Source organism: Pelodiscus sinensis, chromosome 3 (assembly GCF_052426305.1).
Source record: "Pelodiscus sinensis isolate ZL-2025 chromosome 3, ASM5242630v1, whole genome shotgun sequence".
Taxonomy (NCBI): Eukaryota; Metazoa; Chordata; order Testudines; family Trionychidae; genus Pelodiscus; species Pelodiscus sinensis.
This window is the reverse complement of record NC_143054.1, coordinates 84,646,270-84,672,777: the sequence shown is the minus strand read 5'-3', so window position 1 is coordinate 84,672,777 and position 26,508 is coordinate 84,646,270. Positions and strand designations below refer to the sequence as shown.

At 38.4% G+C, this 26,508-nt stretch overlaps 1 protein-coding gene across 1 annotated transcript in view; it reads left to right on the top strand.

Annotated features, from left to right (window-relative positions):
• Positions 1 to 21,120, top strand: part of FRK (fyn related Src family tyrosine kinase) — a 57,827-nt gene extending 36,707 nt beyond the window's left edge. The window contains exons 3-8 of the mRNA XM_014573682.4: positions 2,368 to 2,528; positions 3,202 to 3,370; positions 9,777 to 9,935; positions 12,912 to 13,093; positions 14,762 to 14,927; positions 16,575 to 21,120. Coding sequence (XP_014429168.2) covers positions 2,368 to 2,528; positions 3,202 to 3,370; positions 9,777 to 9,935; positions 12,912 to 13,093; positions 14,762 to 14,927; positions 16,575 to 16,786 — 1,049 coding nt within the window. The 3' untranslated portion in view covers positions 16,787 to 21,120. The remainder of the gene's footprint in view (positions 1 to 2,367; positions 2,529 to 3,201; positions 3,371 to 9,776; positions 9,936 to 12,911; positions 13,094 to 14,761; positions 14,928 to 16,574) is intronic.
• Positions 21,121 to 26,508: the final 5,388 nt, after the last annotated feature.

Genomic DNA, 26,508 nt, shown 5'->3' with positions numbered 1-26,508 from the left:
GCCACACCAGGGCTAAAGCTCATCCTCTAGACCACCAATGATTTCACCTCCAGCAATTGCTGAGAAGAAAGAGAATTCTCAAATAAAAAATAGCCTATTAAATTCTGGCTTTAAACAGTGCAGAATGAGGCTCTAGCACATCTAACACCTTTAAACAGAGCCCTGTCCATCCTCTCCTTTCCTTGGATTTGACTCATTATCCCATGCTTAGCAAGTGAGATTCTGGTGACGTTGCAACTGGCACACATTAATTAAATTTTTGTTTCCCTTTAGCTAGATAATAAGGATAGCTACATTTCATTGCCCCTTCATTCAGGACTTAAGTAAATTGTTCATATAGGCAAAATAAGTGTGTCTGTGCAAATACTATCTGCTGATGAGGTCTTTTCCACCAGTTTATCAATAGATGGCAGGAGAGAGACTGTTTGAGCCCTGTCTTACATGCATTGTGTGTTTGCTTTTAAATGTCTGCAATCTGGAAATGATTCTTTAAATTGCAGCCACTGATTAACTAAATATTAAGAACATAAAGTTGCTTTGTTGAATTAGACAATCTTTGGTGTCTTTCATGTCCCAAGAAATAGGAAACATAAGCCACCCAGGGGAAAATGTCTTGCTGTGACTATGTATTAGATCCTATGGACCGGAAGTTTTCTAATACAAGTTGCTAAAGTTGGATTCCTAAATCAATATTTAGGCACTTAAATGTAAGGGCCTTCATTTTGAGGAGGGTTTAAGTGTGGTAGGTACCTTTGTGTCTGGTGAAGGATTCTCAGTGTTGGGGAAAGAGTCTCAAGTCCCAGCCATAGGTTTCTGCACAAACACTAGCGCTCCTTTCTAGCGCGTAACAATTAACATCTGGACCAAGCACCACACTTAGCAATAGAATGACATGTTCATCTAACTCAGATCAGGATCTCTAACAGGGCTACACAAACTTGCTTGACTCTACCCCTGTCTCTCCCACATGGCTAGATAGATACACACTCTGCCTCATACCATTTCACTTCTCTCCTTTGGTCACTCCAACTTGTCCAAGCAATCTGATGCTGGCATGAGATATGAGCTCAGACGGGTGGGTCTTGTGATATGGTCTCGGCTATCCTGTCCAGACTCCAGGCTGTGCATCTGTGCAAGCACTAGAGCAGCAGTTGGCTCTCCTCCAAACAGCTTTTAGATCAGACCCCCATCCTCTTTCTCAAAACCAGGACCAGATATAGATGCTTCCACTGGGGATTCCACCATATGAACCAACCCAATGGTGGGAGCCCAGTGATTCCTTTCAGTGTTGCAGCCTGGTCACTAGGACTAGATCTTACCTTAATAGCCGATTTTGTGGCTTGGGCTCAAAGAGGCAAGGCCTCAGCATGTTGCAATGGACCACCTACTCCACTCTATCTGCGGACTCTGCTCTGCTCTTGTATTGGGGCCATTTGGCTGCAGATGATGGGACCCAGGTTGTGTTTAGTTTGAAGCACCTCTGTTGGCTGATTATGGCCAAAGGCCTGGCACCAGCATATCTGTCAGAGCTTTTTTTCTCTCTATCTTGGGCTTGCCACATATTAGCTATGATCTGGTTTACCTCACAGAGGTATTGGTGATGCTTCTGGACCTAATCTGAGTCTCCCGCACCCAGACTATTGTTCCCTGTGATTCTCAGATGGATGTCCACGATCATGTCTATTGGCAGTCAGCCATGCCTGCCAATTATCAGGAAAAAGGGGGTGTACTTCATGGAGGTATGCATGTTATTATACACAGAGGTCAGCTGCAGAAAATAAGAAAGCCAGTTTCTCTGTCACATCTCTAAGAAGGTCCTCGGCCCTGCTATGTTGGCTCACTTATAGAGGACTATGCAGTTTGGTTGGTAGACTCTCATCTTTAGCTTGTGGCTGCTATATAAAGAGCATAATTCTTTAAACATCTGTTACATGAAGGGCATGACTTCTTCTGTGAGCACTGCAGAAAGGTAGCCATACGGCTAGACAAAGTAGTGCGAGAAGGCTTCTGCGGTTGGTATAGCTGTGATTTCCTGAGGGGTGTCATGCCCACGAATATGTCATAATGCTCCACCGTGGCCAGGAAGTCAGACACACTGTTCTGGCTTGGCTACCCATTGAAGTGGCCCAGTGCTAACAATACATGGGCACGCTGGTCCCTGTTGGCTGAAGAGGGGGCCTCTCCCCCATCTCAGGATTAGGCACCTGGGAATTTATGGGGGGTAGACACCTTTGAAAATTAGGTCATTAAATATCCATTTCGGAAACTGATTTTGGTTATTTTGTTTTTAAAATGTTGGCCGTAAGCTATATTGTACTACTATATATATTTAGTAGCCTGGAACTCATATCTCAATTTATTTTTTAGTCTTTGATGGAGCAGTTGTGAAACACTACAGGATCCGAAAGGATGAAGAGGGCTTTTTTCTTAGCAGAAAGAAAACTTTTAAAACATTGAATGCTTTTGTTGACTACTACACCAATAACAGTGATGGCCTCTGTGTTAAGCTCAGCAAGCCCTGTATAAAGGTAAAATTAATTCTATATTGTGCAAAATATATATTTTCAAACTAACTTTCTGGTTATCAGTCATAAGGTGCGAGGTTGTGAAATGATGACCTGTTTCTTTGATGAAGTTGCGTGGCTAGCAGAACTGTTTCATTTTTGGAGCAGACACATTCATAATAAAATACTCTGACATTTTGAACAAATAATTGTGTGGCTGGAGGAAAAGAATGTGCCAACTTGTGATTTATGAATAGCTCTGTATATTGAGATAAAATCGCCAAGTTCATAACTCTAGATGTCTATAAGTATTACTGAGACAAAACCATCAGGTTCATGAAGACAATATTTCATTGTTCATAAACTCTTGCAACGGGGTGTGAGATTTTTTTTTAAATGGAGGGTCTTTGACTAGTTGTAGCATTTTAAAGACTTATACGATATCAAGTAACTGCTTCTCTTCATTTCAAAGTTTTATTTGAAGCTCAAATAATGTTTTGTCAGGTACCCAAGATATGGGTTTACAGATACTTTTTACATTTTCTTTTATGTTTGTTCTTTATGCTCTGTGTGTTCGGTAATAGTACTCTACTCCTGATAGTTTCAACTTTAGTACTATTTTTAACAAAGATTTATTATATAAACGTCTGAAAAAATGGCAAAATATCTAATGTCTGTGTTTGGTTCTTTACACCAGAAAAAAGTTCCTACTCCTTTCGATTTGTCATACAATACTGCAGATAAATGGGAGATAGACCGAAATTCTCTGCAACTGTTGAAAAAATTAGGTTCTGGTCAATTTGGTGAGGTGTGGGAAGGACTATGGAATAATACCACACCAGTGGCAATCAAAACATTGAAACCAGGTATGTCACATACCACTTAGAAATACTAATATTGTCAGACTGTGGCAAGATCACACTTTTATGTTGTGTAAATATTTTTATTACAAAAAACCTCCAAGGTATCTAATGATCCTGAAAGACGAGCATCTTCTAATGATAGGTAAAATTGAGTTTGTTATTTTAAGATCCTTAAAGATTCCATGGCACTTTGTAATAAGGTTTTATATTCGGCTTACCTAAATTCTCACTGCTCTTTCATTTGTTCTTCAGTTTCACCACACAACACAAGCTTCCATTCTCTCATATAATGTTGCTGGCACAGAATGGCTGTCATATTTCACCCCAGAGATAGCTGCATTTCATCAGTAGGTGAAGTGAACATTAGATATGTAATAGGTAGTTTGTAAAAATCCTTCTGGTGGATAGATGTTTTAATGTTTTATTGTCACTGAATTTGTATTTGTATTAATCAGTCCTTATTCTGAGCAGTAATACAGAGTAAAACACTAAATAGTGATTGGAAATGGAATATTTCCAATATTGCATATTTATGACATACTCTACTAACATCTGATGCTTATCTTCTGTATTTCCTTGTATGAATAATGTGGCATCTATTTGACTTTTTCTGTACTTTTTAAATTAGTTTTAAGTATCCTTTCCATTATCAAAAACAATAGCGTCTACCAGCAGATAGCACAAATCACATAAATAACAAAACCAAGCATAGGTGATATAAATATTTTTTTTAAAAAATTAGATATAATATGTTTTATTCAATTCAAAAACATTCATGAGTTTCTAATGGCTTTGATTCAAGCAAATTCCATTGAGGGACCTAAGACTTAAGATTTTAGCCTATGTACAATGTCTAACCTATGTAATGTGTACTGAGATCTTCATATTGGTGGTGGATTATATATTACTCACTTCTTCTTGAAACAAAGCTTCACTTTTAATACTGGAGTCAGAACTGATGGAGTGATTTAGAAACATATCATCCCCTTAGCCCTAACTGAACTTTCCCATCTCTTTTTTGAAAAAAAGTAATCAGGAATGATAGGTCATTCAATTACTTGATTGGCTGATACCAATTCCATTTGGTACCACGTAACTTGTACAGGAAAAGTGAAATTCCAGATGCTCAAACCTTATCCTTTCATGACAGAGATTAATTTTCACATGTGTCCAACCCCACTACTCCTTACCACTAAGATCACTCCCTGACTATTCCTCAATTTGTCAACCCTAGTTACATCCTCACAGGTGTCACTGGAAAGCTTGAGAAACACAGTAGTTCTGTACTACCACATTATCACAAAGGAAGAAAAGAGGTCATTTCTTCTTCAGTATTTATGTTTGGTTCTAATAATAGGAAATGACTATTGAGATTGGTTAAACACTTGCAACTTCACACTGATGATTCATAAATTCTAGAAGTCATTTATTACTACATAGATTATAAGGCAATAAAAGATAGTCACCTAAATAAACTCCTGCACTAGATTTATGAGATTTAATTGAATTTTTACACCATAGTTAGCAAAGAACTGTAATTTCTGTTGCAACTGCCAATAGTAGAAGCATAGCAGTATGGAGTGCTGGAAGACTTCAGCTCTAATATTCAAAATTAGATTGGACAAAATGCTAAGGAATTCATTTTCTCCATCTCCGTGTTTTATGGTGTGATCCAGCTCCTGTTGAAGTCAATGGAAGGAGTACTACTGGCTTCATGGGTGTGGGTTTGGACCCTCTGATTCTATTATTGATATACCTTATAAAATATCAAAATATTCTACAGTATAAGACAAAGTATTGTGATAACAGGATGCTGTGTTCAGAACACTGTAGTATATTTTCCTTAGAGATTAACTTTTTTTGTACAATCCAACTACCTCTCTGAAACTTCTACATTTTCGTTCATTATATATAATAATAACTTCACAAGACACACTGATTTCAATAATTTAAAATCAGAATGATAAAAGCTTAGTTTGGCACTAATGAAAATGCACAAGAAGTCAGATGTAGTAATTTATTTCATCTTAATCAATCAGAGAATGGCTACCATAGTTCATGAGTGTTCACGCTAAGGTTGTTATATTCTGGTGCATATATTAATTCTTCACACTTAAAATACAGAGATATAATGGTTTTCATAGACATAGATTATAAAGACAGAATTGATTATTATATCAACTAATATTTTCTCTTATATATCACAGACCATTAAACTTCACTCAGCCAGGCATTGAGTCCTGTGACTTACGTTTGGGTACCTTTCTGAAAGTTATGCCTTAGTAAGTCCTGACCTTAAGACATCAAATAATGACAAATCCACCACTTCCCTTAGTAGTTTGTTCCAATAGCGTTTTCTGATAGAAAAGTCTTAACATGATTATTAATATATATGTAACATCTAAAAGTGAGAAAAAAAGTCAATGGTAAAAATTGAAAAAGTACAGAGGAAGATTGAAGCTGTCGCTATTGATCTTTCAGGTTTCGAATTGGTGGTTTAGTTAAGACAGCTAATTCAAAGTGAGAGGGGTACTCTTGTCAATGCCGGTAACCTTGCTTTCATGTAAGGGAAGTTGGAGGAAGAGTGCTTTTCCTGCTGTATAGACAGTGCCAAAAGCAGAGTTAAGCTACTTCGACTTCAGATAAGTGATTAAATTAGCTGAAGTTGTGTATCTTAATTTGACTTTATTCCATAGTGTAGACATACCCTTGATGCATGCATGTGCAAATGTTGCACATATACAAATCTGATGCCATAGAAAATGTGGGGTAAGAGTTTGAAAAGCAACCATGACTTCCAAGTTGCTTTTGAAAATTTTACTCTAGGGTCCCTTGTACGGATCTACTCCAGCTCCTGCTTCTGGACATACAGTAAGGGATTCCAAAAACTGAATCCCATGTGCCCTAGCTTGCTGGAGCTGAGCAGAATTTAGGTTTTGGTCTTCCACGACCTCAATCCAGTCCTGACTCTGTGTCTGAAACCTATCTTGGCAGTGGGGCCCTTTGTGTCATTTTCCTCCAGTGACTCCTGCACATTTCACAGAATGCCATTAAAAGTGTGAGCATTGTGGACTGTAGTTTACCTCTTCTGGGTGCATGACAGTGAAAGAAATAGACACAAAAATTATACAGGATTCAAAATACAATTACTCTTTACATAACAGTATGAGCTCTACACAGATCTAGACAAAATAATAAATACACTGGTATGCACTTTCCCTGTCTCAGTTTCCTCACCACTCTGTACAGTTGTTGGGGCTTACAATCATCTGTGGTATCTGGGATCATGCCCAGTCAGCTCAGGCTTTCTCATCAGTATTATGGAGTTTTCTCTAGAGCAGCTAGATTTTTCTGACCTTTTCCGGTGCTGCTGTTACACCAGAGCTCCCTTCTATTAAAGCATGCTTGTTCTCCTTCCTAAAGCTTCTTCTGTCTCTAAAAAGCCTTTCTTCTTATTTTTCCTGAGCCCTATTTAACCCCCTACATTGTCTCCTCTGCACCTTTGTCTTGTTTCAGGTATTTTCCACCCATTCCATTTCCCCCATCCTGTAGGCAAATTGAAGCAACTAGTTTCAGCTGACCTTAGCTTACTCATTGTTTGGTCAGAGTACAGAATTTAAGGCTTTCTTTGTCTCTTGATCCCTGTCTTGACAGCCGCTTTTTGTCGACAAACTGCTGACTCGGCAAAACGTGGTGGCCATTTTTATTCAAATGAAGTGCAGGAGATTTAAATCCCCGCTTCATTTGCAATGTTGGTATGTCTAATTTACATCCCTCTGGTGGCAGAGGGATGTAGTCTAGACATAACCGATGTCCCAGGGGAGGGAGGCGAGAGGATTAGTTAAGGACAATAATAGAACTTGCAGTGCTGAACTATTAGGATCATCAGAAGATGAATCCATATGGATTCTGAATCAGTTTTTCCTAACCATTTGGAAAGTGATTTCTCAGCCTCTTAATGTTGGATTATGGAGCTATTCAAAATGTCAAAATGATTTTTTTATAGTCTTTACATTTACACAGTGTTTCCATCAGCTTCACTGAAAGTCAGAACATTCCTATTTTAACTGGAGGTTTTTGATTAAAATAACACAGATGCTTTTGGAACAGCTTTAATATTTTTAAATAATCAATATTTGAAATTATTTTATGTGTTGCCAGCCTCATTTGTAAGGGTAGCACAATCTGTCATGATATGTTCATTTCCATAACTGTTTAGATACCGATTCAACACCAACTTTGCTGTGTTGGCCAACCACTCCCTTCTGTTGTCCAGACTTTTTATTTAATTTTATTTCCTATAAGATGGCAAATCTATGTTCTGGCCAAATTAGACTCCTTCACTGAAAATAGTATTGCCCAAGAGTAAAACCCCAGGAGAACATTTGTTGACTCTTTCCATTTCAATCCCAGTTCTTAATGGAATATCTTTGATCTCAGAAGACAGACAGGAAGATAAAGAAGGTTTATTGGGGCATGACTGAAAAATACAGTCACTTCAGACTGCAACTAAAAGCTTGAGGAACACATTCTTGTAGCTATTTACATAGTACAGAGAAAGACAAAGCGTCCAGTGAGGGCATGCTGGTGCAGAAGCCTAAACAATCTCGTGTTGAAAAGTTACTCTAGGGACTACAAGACACTGGCCAAGAACAGCACTGTTCAAGCTGTCAATGAAAGTTTTGTCAGCCCATGAATGACACTACAGCTGGGAAATAAGAGTTCCTTTGTCACATTGTTTCCACCCCACTGTGCCTATGCTGACAGGCATGTAGGTCAGTGGTCCTAAAATTATAGAATTATGTTGTTGACAGCCACCATGGGCCCAGGGACAAACTCTGCCCTTGAGATAACCTCTTTTATGTTTTTGTACCTCTGGCCCTGAAATAATCCCAGACTATGTCCTACTCGTTATCGAGTGACCACTGTGAGAGAGAATCCCAGGCTGAATTCTCTACCAGGAGTTTGGGTTTCTGTTGGGTGTTTGGCCAGATGCCTGTGTTTGTCCTACCCCAATTACATATTGTCCTTTGCTGAGTCAGCCCCTAGTGATTCTCCAGGAGGTCTTTATTCCCTTAAACTGCTTTGGTCCCTTGCCTGGGAACATTCTCTCTGGGCCTTCCTTCTTCTGTTAGTTGAGGTATGGTTTCCTACCAAGCTCTCTGAAGAACCTCTCTCTTCTCAAAAGCTTCTGCCTTTCTGGGCTCCCTGACTAAGCCCTCATAAGCTTTGCTTATGCCCTCATGTTCCTTGCTTTATTAACTGTGATATTTAGGTTCTATGTGAGTGAAACGAGACAATCACTATCCTGTTGAGTGAACTCACACAGGAAAATGTCAAAAACAGCCTATCACTCTCTTAATCAGGATTCTCTGGTCTGGCAACTTCCATCGTCCAGCATGGTTGTTGCAGGACCAGAGAGCAGTGTTCCCTCTAAATTGTGCAGCAGCACAGCTCCACACAGGTAATTAATTAGCCCTCTTCCCCTCCCCTCTCCCCCCAAGGTCATGTAAGACAATTATGCCTGTTTTCAAAATTCATGTTGTGGCATTTCAGTCCTGAGTCAGTGCGCAGGAGCCAAGAAGGGGGGAGGAAAGGTCAAATACCAAAGTAACAACGAATAACAATAAAAAATAAAATAAAATATGTGCTCTTTAAGGCCTCCAAACCAACTTCAGCCTAGTTCTAGGAGGCAGGCAGACTTTCTTCCTTTTGCTGAGGCTTCACTTCCCCATACCTGATGCATAACCAAGTTCATAAGGCTCTTCCTTTGGATTCTTGAGTAAGAGCAACCAACCATGTAATCATAAAATAAAATGTCTAGACCCCAGGTTAAGGTCTTGCCCTGGAACATGCAACCTGTAGTTCTCTCTCCCTGGCTCAGCTTCTTATCCTGTTTATAGAGAACAGCCCCAAGGGCAGGATGCTCTGTGATTATGCTCAGACTGCTTTAGCTTGGAATGTTCCCTAAAGACACAGTACACCACCACAGTCAGATTTTGGTCTTTGGATACTTTCTGTGTGTGAGAAGCTTTAAATTCAGTATTTAAATATTCAGTTTTCTGAGGTTTTGCACATTAACATGATTTTTTTTGAGATGTCATGTATTGTGGTACCTTATTTTAAAAATTAAGTGTCAGTCTTTGTTTCCTTCTTTCCCCCTCACCATAAAGACAAACCTTAACCATTATACACCGTGGGCTGATACACATGGTTTCTGTGCCCCAGACAATCGACTTGTTTCACTTAGAGGTTTTTTTTTTTCAGAAGCGCTGGTTCATTTCTCTGATTACTCTAAAGGTTTGTGGGGCTAATGCACTTTACAAAAGAGACAGAAAATAATCTGAGTGATTCCCATGAGGTCGCTGGGTGTTTAACATCTGCTGATTTGTTGTTGTTCTTGCTTCAGGTTCAATGGATCCAAAAGACTTCCTTAGGGAAGCACAAATCATGAAGAACCTCAGACATGCAAAGCTTATACAGCTCTATGCAGTTTGCACTTTAGAGGATCCAATTTATATTATTACAGAGTTGATGAGACATGGAAGTCTGCTAGAATACCTCCAAAGTAAGAAAAAGACTCAATACTCATTTTAGATAGTACTGGCGTTTGCTGTTTACTAAATGTGCTAAATGTGTGGGTGATCACGTTGTCCCTGGCTAAATTCCTCTTCCTAGACATTTATTTTTCATTTTCTTTGTTTTAAACCTTTCTCCACCCTTCAAACATTTTGGGCAGCATTTTCTGCACAGTGGTCTGTCAGGTTCCACCGCCTAGGAAGTGTGTTCTAGTGATGTGCAAGGAACCCTAATGTATAGTCTATTAAAGTGTTTTGTGATCTTTCCTGATGAGCACTGCTGGAAACATTTAAGATGGTATTTATTAATTATTATTAATTATAATGATGTATTATTGAGCTGTCACTAGAGAGCTTAATTGAACACAACTGAGCACTACTTTCTAGTTACAAGTATAAATTAAATTGTCTTAAATGTATGAGTATTTATATCAATCGTGATGTGCTCAGTCGATATTTAGTGAGGATTTACCAATGCCTCCAGTCTTAAATGAAGGAATATTTAATATTGAATTTCACACTGTTAATACTTCTGTCAGTGAGTGCCTCTCCTATCTCTTGTCTTTTGAATAAGACATTGTGACAGATGGTTGAGATCATGATGCATCCCTGGATGCTCTTAAATACTTCATTTCCTGTATTAAATTCCTTATAAAAGAAACGGTTTTGTTTAAAATTGTTAGTAACAAGGGACAGGAAGAGTTGCCACGTTTTACTTACAAGGTAGAGAATAAGTCATGGGCAGGTTTTATAAATGTATTTGCCAGTGCCTGTAGTTTGAGTGCTTTGTCTCACATTTATATCACTTTTTTTCAAAAGTATGTGAGACCAAACCTAAATCCAGAAGGACTAGGTTGTAAGCTTACAGTCAGCAATGAATATGGGGTGCTGCTTAACTGGAGTGATGAGGAAAGGAATTGTGACTCAGACTAGTATAGAAGAATTACAAAACACATGTCTCCTCCTATTCACTCCAACTGAGGTACCACATTCTTCTTAACTGTAACATACTCCATTCATGGATATATTTTCTTGTCCAAGAGCCTGAACAGTATTATTCCAGTATGTTACTGAGCAGTAAGTGTTAGTGCCTGTTAGTATCCACACAAATGAAGAACTACACTGTGTGATATGATTCTATAACCTGATGACAGATTTTCATCATGTCATGCAGTTTGATTTTTCTCTGTTTCAAAGGTCATGGTTGCTATTAAACATGTGTGTGGGGGGGAGAAGAATTTCTGATTCAATAATAGAAAGAAATAATCTCAATGTCAGATTATTATGACAACCAGATTAACCTCAAAGAGGAAGTAGGAAGGTACATAGGGCCAGGGAAAGTTCAATCATTAAAATTCCGCCTTTCACCTCTTCAGTTCAAAACATACTGACGAGCAGGAAAGTCAAGGTTTAGCAACTGTAGAGTACAGGAGTAAACAGTGCCGAATAGTCTTCAAAAATATGACTGCAAGGTGCTCTCTATTCGGTTAGGTGAACTGCCAGGAGTTAAAAGTGATTCAAGGCAGTGCTGTCCACTGTCATTCTGAATCAGTGGGATATCATTAGCAGAAGCCGACTGCCAACTGCAGATGATGTTTTTGTCTTTAATGCCAAGGCAGTTAGGAAGGATAATCCACATTCCCAATATAAAGAGAGAGCCCAGAATGACTGAAGTAGTAATATATCATTGGAGTATTCAAATTTGGAAAGATTTTGGAGACGTGAAATACTATTTTTCCTGTGAGAGTAGTGCTTGTGTTTATGTTTCTAGCGCTGTGGGTTCTGGGTTCAAATGTCACTCATAAGAATGATGACTGACTATAGCAATGAGTTGATCACTCCTTCACAGTTAGATCACCTGCATACAAAAGAGTTTATACTTATCTCTCTCCCAGCATCAATTAATCTGGTCCAATATGCCACAAAATCCTTGACTCTTAGTTACAAGTGACAGGTACTTCTCCCCCCCCCCCCTTCTTTTTCTGTTATAAATTCTGTCCCCTTTTCTGCAGTCATGCTCATCTGAAGAAGTGGGTTTTATCCACAAAAGCTCATGACATGATATATATTTAGTCTCTAAGTTGCCGCAGGACTACTCATTGTTTTTAAAGTTACAGGCTAACATGGCTCCTCTCAGAGATTGAATCCTAGTTGTAATTTGTAATTCTCAGTGAGAGCTCTCAGTACCTGCCTTGCCAATTCAAACTACTAAAGCTTTTTCCTTCATGTGTTGAGCATTCCTGCTCTGGTCAAGGTTTTTTTTAAGCACTTTGTGTGAGCACCATCTCTGATTGAGCTAAATTAGTATTTCAGGAAGCTGCTAATCTTACAAATGGTGCATATGTTGCTGTAAGAGATTCTATGAAAGAAAACATAGTTTAAGGACAACTCAAGGAACCTCATCACTGAGACAACATAGCTAACAGTAAGAACCACTCAGATGCATTCTAAAGATAAAATGGATCTCTTAGACTTGACAGTAGCCAGTCAATTTTATGTCAGGCTTGTTGAGGGACATTAGTTCTCATTTATGACTCTGCCTCACCTCCAGTTAATCTTTGGCTGCCAAAAGTGGAAACAAACATTAGCTATTAACCACATTTACAGTGAGTAACAAATATTAGCTGTTAACCACATTTTGCAGGGGGTAGTTTGCCTGTTTCAAAGACAAATACCTCCACTGCCTTTGTTGGGAGGTGTCTCAACCATCTAGTGCTGCATTAGTTATCTGCTCTTTTAAGATTATTGTGAATGAGGGTTGTTTTTCATGATACTACATTCATGACTTTATAATTTCTAAACCTTTATCATTCTTTAGGACTCCCACTTTATTCCATAGTTTGATGTTCTTGATTTACATCGGAGAGATGGGCCATTCTTTCCCAAAAGCTAACACATTTAAATAACCTGAGAACTCACAGGGACTCTAAATATTAACAATAACCCCACATTATTTTTTTATATAGATGATGCAGGCTCACAACTCCATCTGCCTGAACAAATAGACATGGCAGCTCAGGTTGCCTCAGGAATGGCTTACCTGGAATCCCAAAACTACATTCACCGGGATTTGGCAGCCAGGAATGTTCTTGTTGGCGAGCACAATGTTTACAAAGTAGCAGATTTTGGCCTTGCAAGAGTTTTTAAGGTGGGTTTGGATGTGTTTGGATTTATATATATATATATGCCTTAGAATTAACATGAACTCCATCTGTGCAAAAAAAAAAAAAGTTCAGAAAACGGTGTACCTATACTGCAAACAAAAGGTGTGTTCTTAACTCAGATTAGCTAACACATGTTAAAATAGCAGTGAAAACATGGCACCCTATCTCATAACTCATGGTTGCAGATTGAGTTCAACCAAGATCCCCTCTAAGCTTTAACTCAAATTGCTAATCCAAGTTAAAAACTGAGTTGCCATGTCTTCTCTGCTGTTTTAGCCTGAGTTAGTTAACATGGCTGGAAAGTTAAGATGAGATAAGAACACACCTGTTTTTTCAGTGTAGACATACCCTACTAAATGATATGTTAATTTAGGACTGGATTGTAACTGAATACCCCAGCCTCGATAGCAGGCAGTGCTGGATCTTGAAAATGTCAGTCCATTCTCTGCTTCTGATCCTGCTGAGGGGAAATGAGTCTTTTTCTGATGATACACCTTACTTCTTTTGCATGTGTAGTGGCTGTTTCAAGAGTGGGGAGGCGGTGGAGGAAGGGGCATGAACAGAAATGGACCCAAGTTTTCTTTCACACCTCATCTAATATTTGGATGAGGGAGAACCTCTCCTCCCTCCTCTTATAGCTGATGCATGGCCCAGCAATGCAGGTCGCCATTACTAAGGCATCTCTACACCTGCCCTCACTCCGATGTGCAGGCTCAGTAAGTCAGACATTGTCTGAGCTCTTAGATCACCTCTGAGGCCTGGTTTTTCACTACTGTTTATGAAAGTTGTACACTATGGCATATTGAAAGTGATGTAAGTGTGGGTTAATGTAACAAACAAATGGCTTTTCATTTTAAAAGGGGATTTTACAAATATCAAACATTTCCACAGTTCTATTTTTTAGTTTAATTTATTTAAATTTTTACGCTGGGAAGGATAAAAATTTTGTTGCCAGATGATTTTCCTACCGAGTGCAATGGTTGTAGAAGTTGAGAGTCAAACTAGATCAGGTGTTACACCCTGATTGTGATATAAAATATTGAGTTCACACGGAAAATGCTCCTCCTCCATTTCAGCTCTAAAGTAGCATGTCTGAATTGCTGAGTCTGCACATTGGAGTGAGGGGAGTTCTGGAGATGGCTATACTAAAAACATTCACAGCAGAGCCAAAATTGAGGAGTACTTTCAGTTTCTATTTAAAATCACTTTGAGTCTGTCTTTCAGTGCTTGAAAGCTGGTGAAGTGGTAATTAGCAAAGTCAATAGCCCATCAAGGCTATCAATAAATCACCAAACAGAGGTTCCTAAATGCATTAGCTCTTGCTATCACCGCCTCTATTTATCAAAGATCAGACCTGAAGTCAGTCTGACCATGGAATCTCTAATGCCAACATGATATTTTGTGCTGCTATTTCTGGCAGATGTATGGAATTGAAAAATTCACAAGAGCCAGCCATAATAAAGCTCAAGCCATTCAACACTGGGTGCTCACTTGAAGTTACAAACAGCTTAGAAAAGCTTCTGTTGAACAGAGAGTTTCTCATCTATAAGACCTAGTTCAACAAAGCCCTAAGCACACACTTTAGTCCCAATGAGTTCAAGTGTGTGACTGAACAAGGCTAACTTGGGTTTGTTTTGTTTTGTATGTAATAGTTAGAAAATGAAAATGTATATGAAGCTAAACATGAAACAAAACTTCCTGTGAAGTGGACAGCCCCTGAAGCGATCCGCTCCAATAAATTCAGCATTAAGTCTGATGTGTGGTCATTTGGAATACTTCTCTTTGAAATAATCACCTATGGGAAGATGCCTTATTCTGGTGAGTTTTTAATTTAAAATTAATATTTAAATGTACTTTTTGATGATTTTTTTCTTTATTGAATTGGAGGCAAATTCAGGGGTTGAAAATCTAAATATGGAATAAAGCATCTTTGCATCCAGAACTACTGGATGTCTCAGACCTCCTGAAAGGTCTCCAACACCTGTAGTTTCCAGCTATTTAAGACTTGGTTAGTTGGTACCAATCAGTGGTTCATAGGCTTAGCTTGTTGGCTATTCCTGTGGAACATTGGACCATTCAAGTCTAGTGCTAGAAGGTACAATTGGAGAGGCTTTTGTGGACCCCTGTTTCACTGTCTTTATGAAGGTATCACACGGAAGGAGAGATTCCTGAGTGAGATGTTGCATAGGCTCGGCTAGGAAAAAAATGTGTGAAGAGAGGAAGACTTTTTTGTATTTTCTACTGTAGGGGAGAATTTAGATAGAGAAGCACAGACTGGATTTAGGCTAAAAGAGCACTATCCAAGTGTGAATTTAACAATATCAGAGCAGACTATATCCCCAGAACTAAGAGGTTTCTCACTGGAATAACTTTGTGGCTATTTTAATTGTGTTAAATACCAATTTTAGAAAGAAGTGGTGAGAATGTTATAATTTGAACCGAGCAATAAGTCGGGAAGAAAGCAAACCAAGGGTGTCTATTTTTCTTCCTATCCTGCAGCCATATTTGGTAACTGCCATGAGCCAGATAGCTGCATTTAATTTGCAAAAGGAGTCATGTTCAGCCACTTTTACTGTAATTTAGAGGTGCCCTGCATATTGACAACAGGTTCTGATTTGTAGAATGTTTAATCCAAGATGCCAAGCATGTTGGGAGTTGTAGTTTCCATGGGCTGACCTCTATATTCAAGGAAAGGATGGTGACAGGCCATATATTCCAGTCACTCAGACACACTTTGGCCATTTTGGGCAGGGCTGGCATGAGGCATGTGCAGTCAGTTCCCCCCACACGTGGCCCTATGCTTTATTATCGGCCCTGGTCCAGGTTCTATTCTCATGTACTGGAGTTTTAGACCATTTATTTTATATTAAAACCATAATGATTAAAAGTTCAAATTATATTTAAAAATATATGTACATACATTTGTTTTGGAGAAGTAAAATGTTTCTTACAACGTATACAAATAAGGTTGAAATATGTACATCCATTTAAAGCGTGTAATGTGCGCGCTGCAGTGTAAAAAACAGAGATATGCTCATGCATTATGGACACTGAGCTAATGGCCATTTTGACAATTTTGAGAATGTTAATGATGTTAATGTGGTGGTTTATTTTAGTTAATGTGGTGGTTGTTTTAGTTAAATTTTTATAGGTAATTTTTTGCACCACCATGCTGGCCAGCTATAAAAAGATAAACAGATCCATAGAGCTTTTGAAAATTTGGTCTTAAAAGACATTCACATGTAGACCTCCATTTGAACACATGCATTTTTATGGTCATGGATCACTTGCATGAGCTAGTCTCATGTTCTGTCCTTGCACATGAACATACAAGCCCATTTTTATACCCAGTTTGAGTTTTGTGTATTTAAACTATCATTTTGTTGGCACAGGAGATTTGTGCATGTAAAAATGGAGCTACTTTCTGATCATTTCCTCTTCCTTCTCTTTTTTAATCTGTTTCAGGTCTGATGGGCTACCAAGTAATCCAGAAGCTGGATAAAGGATACAGAATCCCTAAACCAGATAATTGCCCAAATAAACTCTATGAGATTATGCTGAAATGCTGGAATGCAGAGCCCAAAGACCGGCCCACTTTTGAAACACTGCAGTGGGAACTGGAAGATTATGATATGGACTCTACATGCTATACTGATGCAAATGCTTTTGTGAAATGAACCTTGTGGCAGAAGCCAAAGAAAATCAAATGATCAGTTAAAAGAGTATGAACTGTGAGATCAATTTAACCTCAAAATATGAGGGAGAAGAGATTTAAATTATTAGATGAAACTAAAGAATATTTTTTACATTTTCAAGGCTATGGCGATGTCAAGGCCAGGACACTCCAGATTCTGCCAGCCATTGTCTTGCAAGATTAAGAAAATTGAAAGGAGGGGGCTTGTTTGTTTGTATTTGTTTGCTTGTAAAATAAGCTCTCTTCTATTTATTATTTAAATAATAGATCAAAAGAAAGAAAAAGAATGAATAACATAATATAGTTGCAATTCACTGTTTACCTACTATAATATTTATTTGTTATTCCTTAGATTGCTGAGGCCTATCCTCTTGTTACTATGAAGGAACCTGATTACTTTGTTGCACAGCAGGACCTGTGCTTTGAGACATTTATTTTTTAAAATATCCTGGGATTACTATCATGCTGGGACAGCCATATTAAATGTCTTGATTGTACATGGAGTGCACATGCCTTTGCTAAAGAGGAAAATTAAACAGATATTGGGAAAAGAATTAAAATAGCAGCAAAACATGATTTTTTTGCTTTATATATGGGCAGTGTCCGGCTTATGAAATAAGCACAATTAACATTAGTTGACTCATGTTAAAATCAGATAGTGTTATAAAGTTGATGATTTTTTATTATCCACTGAAGGGGATAGGGACATTATATAATCCCTAAATTTTCAGAATCATGGAGCTGAAAAGATCTGTTTTAAATGAAATCAACATGGCCTTAATCTTTTGGAAAGATTCTGCAAAATTCCAACCTCAGCTGACATGATTTATAGCACTGTGCCTCAGATCGCACACAGTCTTTTGAAAAGAGTCAGCAAAATGATTATTTCCCCCTTTTCTCTCTCTCTCAAAAATATTAGATGTATTTTATTTGGCACAGGATGACATTAGGGCCAACTCCCTCTGCTAAAGGAGGAGTAGCATGCTGCTGATTAATATGGGGGCCTGAACATTTTTAGCAACATTTAAAACATTTTTTCTAATTCTAGGTAAATTAGCCAGGCATATAGCTTCTGCCTAATCCCTAGACCTTGAAGGCTTTTGTGTGCAGCATAATTGTGAACTATATTTTTCCTCCATTTCCAATTATTGAATTATAGAATCCATTGTAGTCTGTAATATTAACACAACATATACTAAGGGCTCAAAATAAGTGTAACTACTTTCTCCCAATATCAGAGATATCTGGAGTCTGCCAGGAAAATCCTAAAATAGCTATAAATAAATGAAAAGATTCACTAACCTAAAGTTTGTATGTCTTTCATTGCATATTCTCACTTCCATTTCCTTGCTATTTTCTTCTCCTTCCACATCAAGATTCCATTTCAGTACCTCCTACTTTCCCCCCTAATTTTAATCTCTTCTTCAGTTTGTCTCATTTTTGCTTTTCTTGGAAAGCAGCATCTCTTTCTTTTCCACATGCACTCTGTCCACTGAAAAACTCCCTCCTTTATTATATTGTTTCTTCCTCACTTTGTTCCTCTGTATTCTTATCGTGCCATCCTCCTTGCTTTCCTTGTTTTTCTCTCCACTCTCCGACAATTATTGCATACTAATTGCACTTTTAAAGCTCTTTATAGCATTAACCAAATAACTGCCATAACTTTCCTGTGATGTTGGAAAGCATTATCATCCCCAGTGTGAGCTTCAGTTACAGAATAGAAGGTAGCTCATCATCATGAGACTATGAAGCATTCTTCCCCCACTCTTACTGTGACAAAATATAAAGGCCTTCATTCTCCACAGCCTTGCACCTTTTGTAGTCATTTATATCTATGTGAAGTGGCTGTGACACGTTACTATCATATTTTAGCTTCACTTTTCACTGCCAGTAAGAAAGTGCAAGGCAGTGGAGAATTAGCCCCCAAAGAGTAAAACACAGAGCAGTTTAATATTAAAGCTTTTCTTTTTTACTTTTTTTCTTAATTTTTCTACAGATTGGGTAAACGTCACTAATCAATTTGTGTGGTGAGCAGACCTTGGTAAAGATCAAACCTGCTTAGTGGTAGTGGAGTATAGATCTAAGTTGAAATCCTCCTATCAGATTGCTTCCTTAAGCCAATCCATTAGAAGGTAATGATCTTAACCAGAGAACCAAATTCGGTGATGAATCCTAGTCATAGGCCACCTGAGGCACATTGCCCAGATGCTAGAAGACCCCAACAGTTGCATAACAGTTTGTATTTATATGACAGGTACCAATTATATTCAGAGTTCTTCTCTAAGACTTGATTTAAATGGAACATCAAGGTTAGCTCTTCCAGTTATAGTGCACACTAAAATGAGTTTAACTTACTGGACTTGATTCTTGCAGCCTTTTATGTTCAAGGTTCTGCCAAAACAATCTATTTCACTTGTTTTTATTTGATGGCTCATAGAGGGAAAATAATGGATTCAGTTATGAGAAACTGTAATATTTTCTTAAGAAACTGACATAAATTTCTGTTTAGATAGAATAATGGGATTAAGGAGATATAAACTGAATTTTTCTACAATAGACTAGCTCTTGTAACATTCACTTCACATAAATTGTGCTGACACCTTTCTATGTGATGTTTTATTTATATAATTCCAAGCTCTTTTTTTTATAAACTAAATCATTTTATGCAGTCCTTCAAAAGCGCAATTTGACATAAGTTTAAAAAATGTCAAGTCAGATAAGATGACTCCCCAGTTGTGTTCTGCTTCATATACTTCAAAAAACCTCTGGAGGAATGAAATTACATTCTCCACTCTAAATATTAGAGAGGGTGTGAACTTTATTTTGGATTCTTATAGAAAAGTTTTTGGACAGATGACTTGCAGTCTAGGACATATATAGGAAGCCTCAGAAGGTCTAATTGTGGCTTGATTGAATCATTACTTCCCAGCACAGTGAACAGAGCTGAAAATAGGCATACATGTAGGAAGAGAAGGAAGACCCCTAGTATTACAGCTGGCACCTTTATAGTCATCTATGATTATTATAATAGGACTAGGGCATCTGAATGTGAAACACCTTTAGCTTTGCAGTGAGGACTGAGGTGGCTTGGTTAAAAAAACAAACAAAAAAACCTGGAGAGCTTAGATGCTGATCCTAATATCGTCCCTTTTCCAGCAACAAAACTAGTGGGACGGCAAGGGTCTGTGGCCTGCAATGTGGAGGTCAGACTAGAAGATCATGATGGCCCCTTTTGGCCTTAAAATCTCTGAGTCTAAATAGAAAAGGGAGAAAACGAACTAAAAGATTGAAAGAGATTGTCATTTCTTTTGATTGAACATGCTTCTATCTGTTGGGAGCTAGTATGTGTAGAAGAAAGTAGGCCAGATAACAAAATAGTATTGATTCCATGAGAAGTTCTGGAGGGCCAAGGAGAATGGGTTATAGTCCCCCAAAAAACAAAAAGCATATTGCACTATGTATTTCTTTCCTGTCATTCCTATGTAATGAATGTCTTACTATATTGATTTGTCACACCAGATATTATATTTGTCTGAATATACTATATATTTTAAATGTATAACAATAGCAATGACAAAACAAGGGATTTATTTTCTGTCTCTCTAGTTGGACATTTAGGGTATGTATACACTGCATGGTTATTTTGGGATATCTGAAATAGCTACCCCACATCTACACAAGTTGCCCATTATGTTGAAATATTTTTCGTAATAATGGACATGCTATTTTGCCATTTCGATAAACCTCGTTGCACAAGGGATAAGAAATAGCTTGAAATAGCACATTATTTTGAGATTTGGCACTGTGTAAACATGCCAAATTTCAAATTTCAAAACAGATTGGAAATAAGATATGTAATTTGCGTAATGCAAATTGTGTATCTTATTTCGAGTTTAGGGTGCTGTGTAGATGCACCCTTATGCCATTTCCCTCACTGTAGTGCCCAATGTTTATCGTTAGCAATCTCTTGTATTATTCATATTTTTTCTCTCAATTTTCTTTTCTTTTCTATTCTTATGAACATGGTTCTTCTTTCACTCAATATTTATTTATTTTCTTTCAATTGAGTGGAAATAAAAAGTATCAGTTGAACAGTTTGTAGCCCTGCCAGTTGTTGAAAATTATAAAATCATCATTCAGTGCACTAGAACAGGTTGAAAATATTTCAACCAGTTTCAGTGCATAATTCTGATGGAACGGTTTTCCATCAGAAAATGCAGTTTTGTCAAAATCAGAACATTTAATGGGATAAGTTGATTCTCGCAAAATTTTTCTGCAAAAATGTCTTAATTAATCCTTTTACATTTAGCATTTCATTTTGGCAGCATTTTTTGTTTGATTTCTCAATTCACTTTGGTTTTATTTTTATATGTTATCTAAATACCAATTAATATTATAATTGATATTTAAATTATATATTTATAATATATTTTCTTATTATTTAAATTAAATATTTTATTTTATTGAAATGTAATTAATGTTCATAACTGAAATGAAACACTGATGTTTCTGAATCAAGTAATTTTTGGAATTCCACAGAAATTTTCAAAAATTCAATTTTTTCTCTCAATTTGGAACAAACACTAACTTTGAAATGTTGGACTTTCCCATGGAACAGAAAATCCATTTCTTGATTAGCTCTATTATGCAGTCCTCTACATTTCAGTCCCACAGTCTCTTTTCTAATTCCAGGTGAAATTAATACACCTTGCATCAGGAAGCTGTCAAATCCGAGCTCTATTGGACCAGGTTTCTGTCAGAAGATGATTTCTTGAGTAATTTAAGCACACAAGACTCCTTTAGGGCCTACAGCATTCTACTGTTCCTAACAGAGGCACTGACCAGCTCTAGTAACAAAAGACCCAGTACTACCCTTCTGATTTTCACCAGCCAGGAAGGACATACTTTAACATACAAGCTGTAGTCCAAAGTTCTCCTAACGCTTCCAACACCTGTTAATGACACTGGTTGCAACTCTGAGAGAGAGGCTTTGTGTTTCTCCCTTCAGGATCCTGCTTTGTTTCCATAAATGTGGATACTATGGTCCAAAGTTGAATATTTCCCCCCACAAATATCTAGAAATTTTGCCATGAGACAGACTCTATTCAACAAAGATATGGAGGCAACTTATATTAATCAAACTGTCCACCAATCTGAACGTATCCACTGACTGAAATTTTGCAGATGCCATAACGAAAGCAAGGAATCTCTTCTTTGCTTCCTGTATATCCACAGTATAAGAATTATACTCTTTAGCGTGCAATCTAACTGCTGTAGACTTGTCACTGGCTTTCTTAGCTCTTACTACACTTGTCAAAGATCATCTGAAAATCAATATAGCCTACGGGTATGTCTACACATACAGAAAGCTGCCGCTGTTGATCTTCCAGGGTTCAAATTAGCAGTCTAATTAAGACAGCTAATTCAAACTAAGGGGGTGCTCCAGTTGATGCAAGTAACCCTGCTTTCATGAGGATTAAGGGAAGTTGGAGGAAGAGTGTTCTTCCTTCTACTTCCTGAACTGTAAATAGTGCCAAAAGCTGAGTTAAGCTACTTGACTTCAGCTACTGTATCAAGGTCCTTACCCAGACTCCTTGCCTTGGGACTCCTCCTTGGGTCACAAATTAACCAGAGACCCTTCCTGGTGCAGTTACCCGTGCCTTTTATTGTCAGTACCAGTTTCCCACCACCTTCTATTTACAGAGTTTTTGTTCACAGCAAAACACTCAGCTACACCCTTTCCTTCCACTTCGCCACTGGCTGCCTTATATAGCCCTCTGGCCAATGAGGCACACAGCTGCTTCCATTAGCCTTTCAGGCCTGGGTTTGCTCAGCTGGCTGTAATTTGCCTTTTCAGCCAGGCTGTAGTGGTAGAGCTCTAGCTTGGCCAGCAGACTGTCACACTATGCAATTAATGTAACTGAAGTTGCATATCTTAATTCGACTTTGTCCAGTGGTATAGACAGATCCTAAGAGAAAGAAGCCATGGAAGTGATGCCTAGGCATAGCAGATGACAAAAGATTTTATTGCTGATCGTCCTTCTAATTCCAATGTTGTCTCTCTGCCAAGCAGTTGCAGTTCTTTGGAGCCTTGAAGATAACTTCCCAGTGGAGGAGAAATCAGTGATGCAGAACCTAGGAATATGCTAACTGTAAATTGATGTATTTACATAAATGACCTTGAAAGTGGTCAAAAAACAAGCAAAGTAAGCTTTTATTTCAGGCATCTCTGCTCCACATGAGACCTGATTCCCAGAAAGCAACTCTGCCTTAATTCGCTCAGATAAAAGATGAAGGTAGAAAATAAATTCTTCCACTTTTAATACAGCTCCCTTTCCAAGACTCACTGCCTCTACAAAAAACCTTACATAAGAAAGACTACAGGTATCTGAGACTTAACATTTGTTCACAAGCTAAGAAAAAGAGTGTAGAAGACCATTACAGTAACACACGGTGACACCTGCCATAATATTATTCAATTCAACTAAACCATCAGCCAAGTCATTTATTAAGGGAATGACTTCAGAAGCTTTGAAAACCCTTCTGACACTTTTAAGCTTCAAGGGTAGACCATCAAAGCAAGTTTCTTGCACTACCAGGAGAGCTGACGGCCAAGTTAAACCACAAGTGCTAATGACTGATCCATGATAAGGCCAGTTCCCATTCTCCTAACCTTTGATCCTAGCCCAAACACAAGATCCAAAGTATGACCGGCTACATGATCTGAGCCTACCACTTAGAACAGTCCACTGCTATCGTGGTGGCAGGAAATCTTGAGGTGATGCAGAAAAAAGATAATTATGAAATAACCCAATCAATAATCCACCAGCTCCTACAGGGAATGGGTAATGAATGCACTAGAACTAGTTCTACCTTAACTTGGTCCCAGGTCTCACATATAAGATATATACAGTATACTAGACTTAAATTTGGAATGAAAGATCAGTTTTTCAGTCACATGCAGACATCATAGCTACATCACCCTTTCAATGTGCTCTCTCATGTTGCTCAAGTACCTTGCTGGCACCAAAAGGGACAAAATTGCTCTAGCCACACAATTAACTCATTTTTTTAAAAAGGTGGTTCTTTTTAAATTGAATGTAAAACTTTTTTCTTCTTTCAGGTGTGGTTCAAGTACTACTTTTTTTGAAAGAGTATTACCTAAGAAATTATATATCACATTTCAGCAGGAAGGAAATTTTTATAGAAACGTTTTGATTCCTAAAAACCCGGGAAGTCTAATTGTAACCTAACCACAACCCCTTAACAATAAAGGTCAAAGCTTGAAGGCAGCATTTCATGTCAGCTGCCTGGCATGGTACTTTCATCACAGCAGGTGCTGAATTTCAGTATTTCTTCTGTGCTGAAAGCAAGAACAAATACAAACCTTCTTACTGTTGTACTGGAATGAGTTTTAACAATGAAACAAGGAAATAAAATTTGTGACAGTGAGGAAAGGGGAAAGCTAATGAAAGTAAGTGAACCACCATGCTAAAAGCAATATTGAGCAATATTGAGCAAAATCTGGTCTGATCCTGCAAAGAATTACACACATACTTAATTTTATGAACTTTGAGTAGTCCCACTGAAGTCAAGTAAGATGAGTCTTTGCAAAATCAGGACTCAAGTCTGTACGCAGAATGAAACTGCACATTTTTCCCAAAGTGTTTGAAAAAAAAGAAAAGAGCTTTTATGATTGAAACATGCTTTTATCACTCACAAGTCTCTGTTCAGAGGCACATCTTGGTAACTCCCAACTCAAACAGAATGAAACATAAATAACTTCAGAGGAGGACAGGGGCAGTCTTTACATGAGTGCCAAGTGAAAAAGTTTTAACCAGAAATGAAGTAAATCTGAGTTTTAACCAGAAATGAGGCAAATCTGCCTACAAGAGATTATAGAGCTTTGGGGAATATGGATAGGAAACAGATCAAGGCTAACACTTGAGAAAACAGCTAATATGCTCTTTCCTACACAATGAGCAGGGGGGTTCTTGAACATCTTTTTCCTGCCATCCATATTCTGGCTAAGGTTTAAAAGGAATTTTACAGACAATGTAATCCGTAAATGGAACTGAGTGTTTCTTCTGGGCATTGGGAAGAACTTGAGCTCCTCAAAATTTGCCCATCAGCTTCTGTAGGAAAAGAGAGAAAAGAAAAGTTGGTGGGTGCCTTAATTACAACCCACGGAGGGAGTCTTAGGTCAAACATTCAAAGGTGCAAAAAACAAACAAGTTGTAAACTTTAGTTAATTGGAAATTTGAGTGAAAATTCTGCTTTTTGCCTCTTCTACGTGATTCAGGATAGAACTGTTGGAATGTTTTGTAACCATCAGCAACAGTTTTTGTCAACATTTCAAATTCCGAGGATAAACTGGATGGATGAAATGTTTCAATTTTAATACTCCTGTTCTTCTGACAAGGTCTAATTACGGTGCATCATTAAATGTGTTCATATTTTATTTTTAATGGACTGTGGCTAAAATGAACAAGCAACAAATGTTGGATACACCTATTTACAAATTATATGATATGACCAGAGAGGACTGGATTTATGCACAAGGTAAGTAAGTTACAGTTTATAGCCTCAGATTATGAGGGGTCTCTAAATACCAAAGAATTACTGATTTTTAGTTGCATCCTTTCCTATGTATTGGTATTGGTATTTTAATTGTCCTTTCTTTGGGAATAATATGTACTTTTGGTAATGCTATGGGGCCTCTTAAAATTGACATAGTTTAAGGCCTCAGCATGTCTTAAAAATCCTGTCTGGACCAGGAAAAGAAGTTATTTCATTCTTTAGCTATTCAGTTTGGGTGAAATTCACTCCAGTGAAGAACAGTCACCTCATGCTAGCCTGCTCCATTTATCCTCCTCTCTAGCCGCACAATAAAACCCAGTTCTACAATTGTATCCATGTAGGAGAACTGCTGAAGCTGTGGGGAGACCCCAATGGGGCTTACAGTAAGGCTCCAGACATGCACAGGGATTGGCTTACAAGGATTAGAATCTAAGAACTATAGGGGCTTTGTAGTTATCCTTTGGAATGGTCTAAACCTAAATCCTAGGACTAGGGCCATCCTAAGGATTTATGGGGCCCTACACAGGATTATAAAATGATGCCCCACTGACCCCAGTATGCTGAGGGGGCACAGCGCTGGACAAAAACTTGTGCGGGGGCCAGATTTCTTCATGCCACCGGGTCCACTTGCCCACCCCACAGGCCCAACCCCTTGGCTGCTGGCTAGAGCAAGTCCCTCACAGCCTGTGTGGAGAGAGAGCGAGGTCAGCTGAGTGGAGTGATCTCATCCTGCCCTGACTCAAGGCCATGTTCTCCTCCCTCCTGGTGCAGCTCAGCTCCTCCACCCAGCACCATCTACCTGCGGCCAGTAGATTTTTGCAGGGACGGTGCTGTTCACACCTGTCTTGGTCCAGCGGGGAGCAGGGAGGGAACAGGCAATTGGCAGCAAACACACAGAAAGGCCTATTCCCCCTCCTGCACCTCTAATCTCCGCACTCCTTCACTGCTAATCCCTGCACCATCCCCCTCCACCCATATGGGGAAACTGACCTGGATGCACAAAGCTGATGTATACTAGGGTCATAAACATACATGGGCTGCTCCAGATAAACCAGACAATGTGCCTGCCCTGAGAAACTACCTGTTTGAGGATATGTCTATACAGCAAGCAGGATTCTGCAGCAG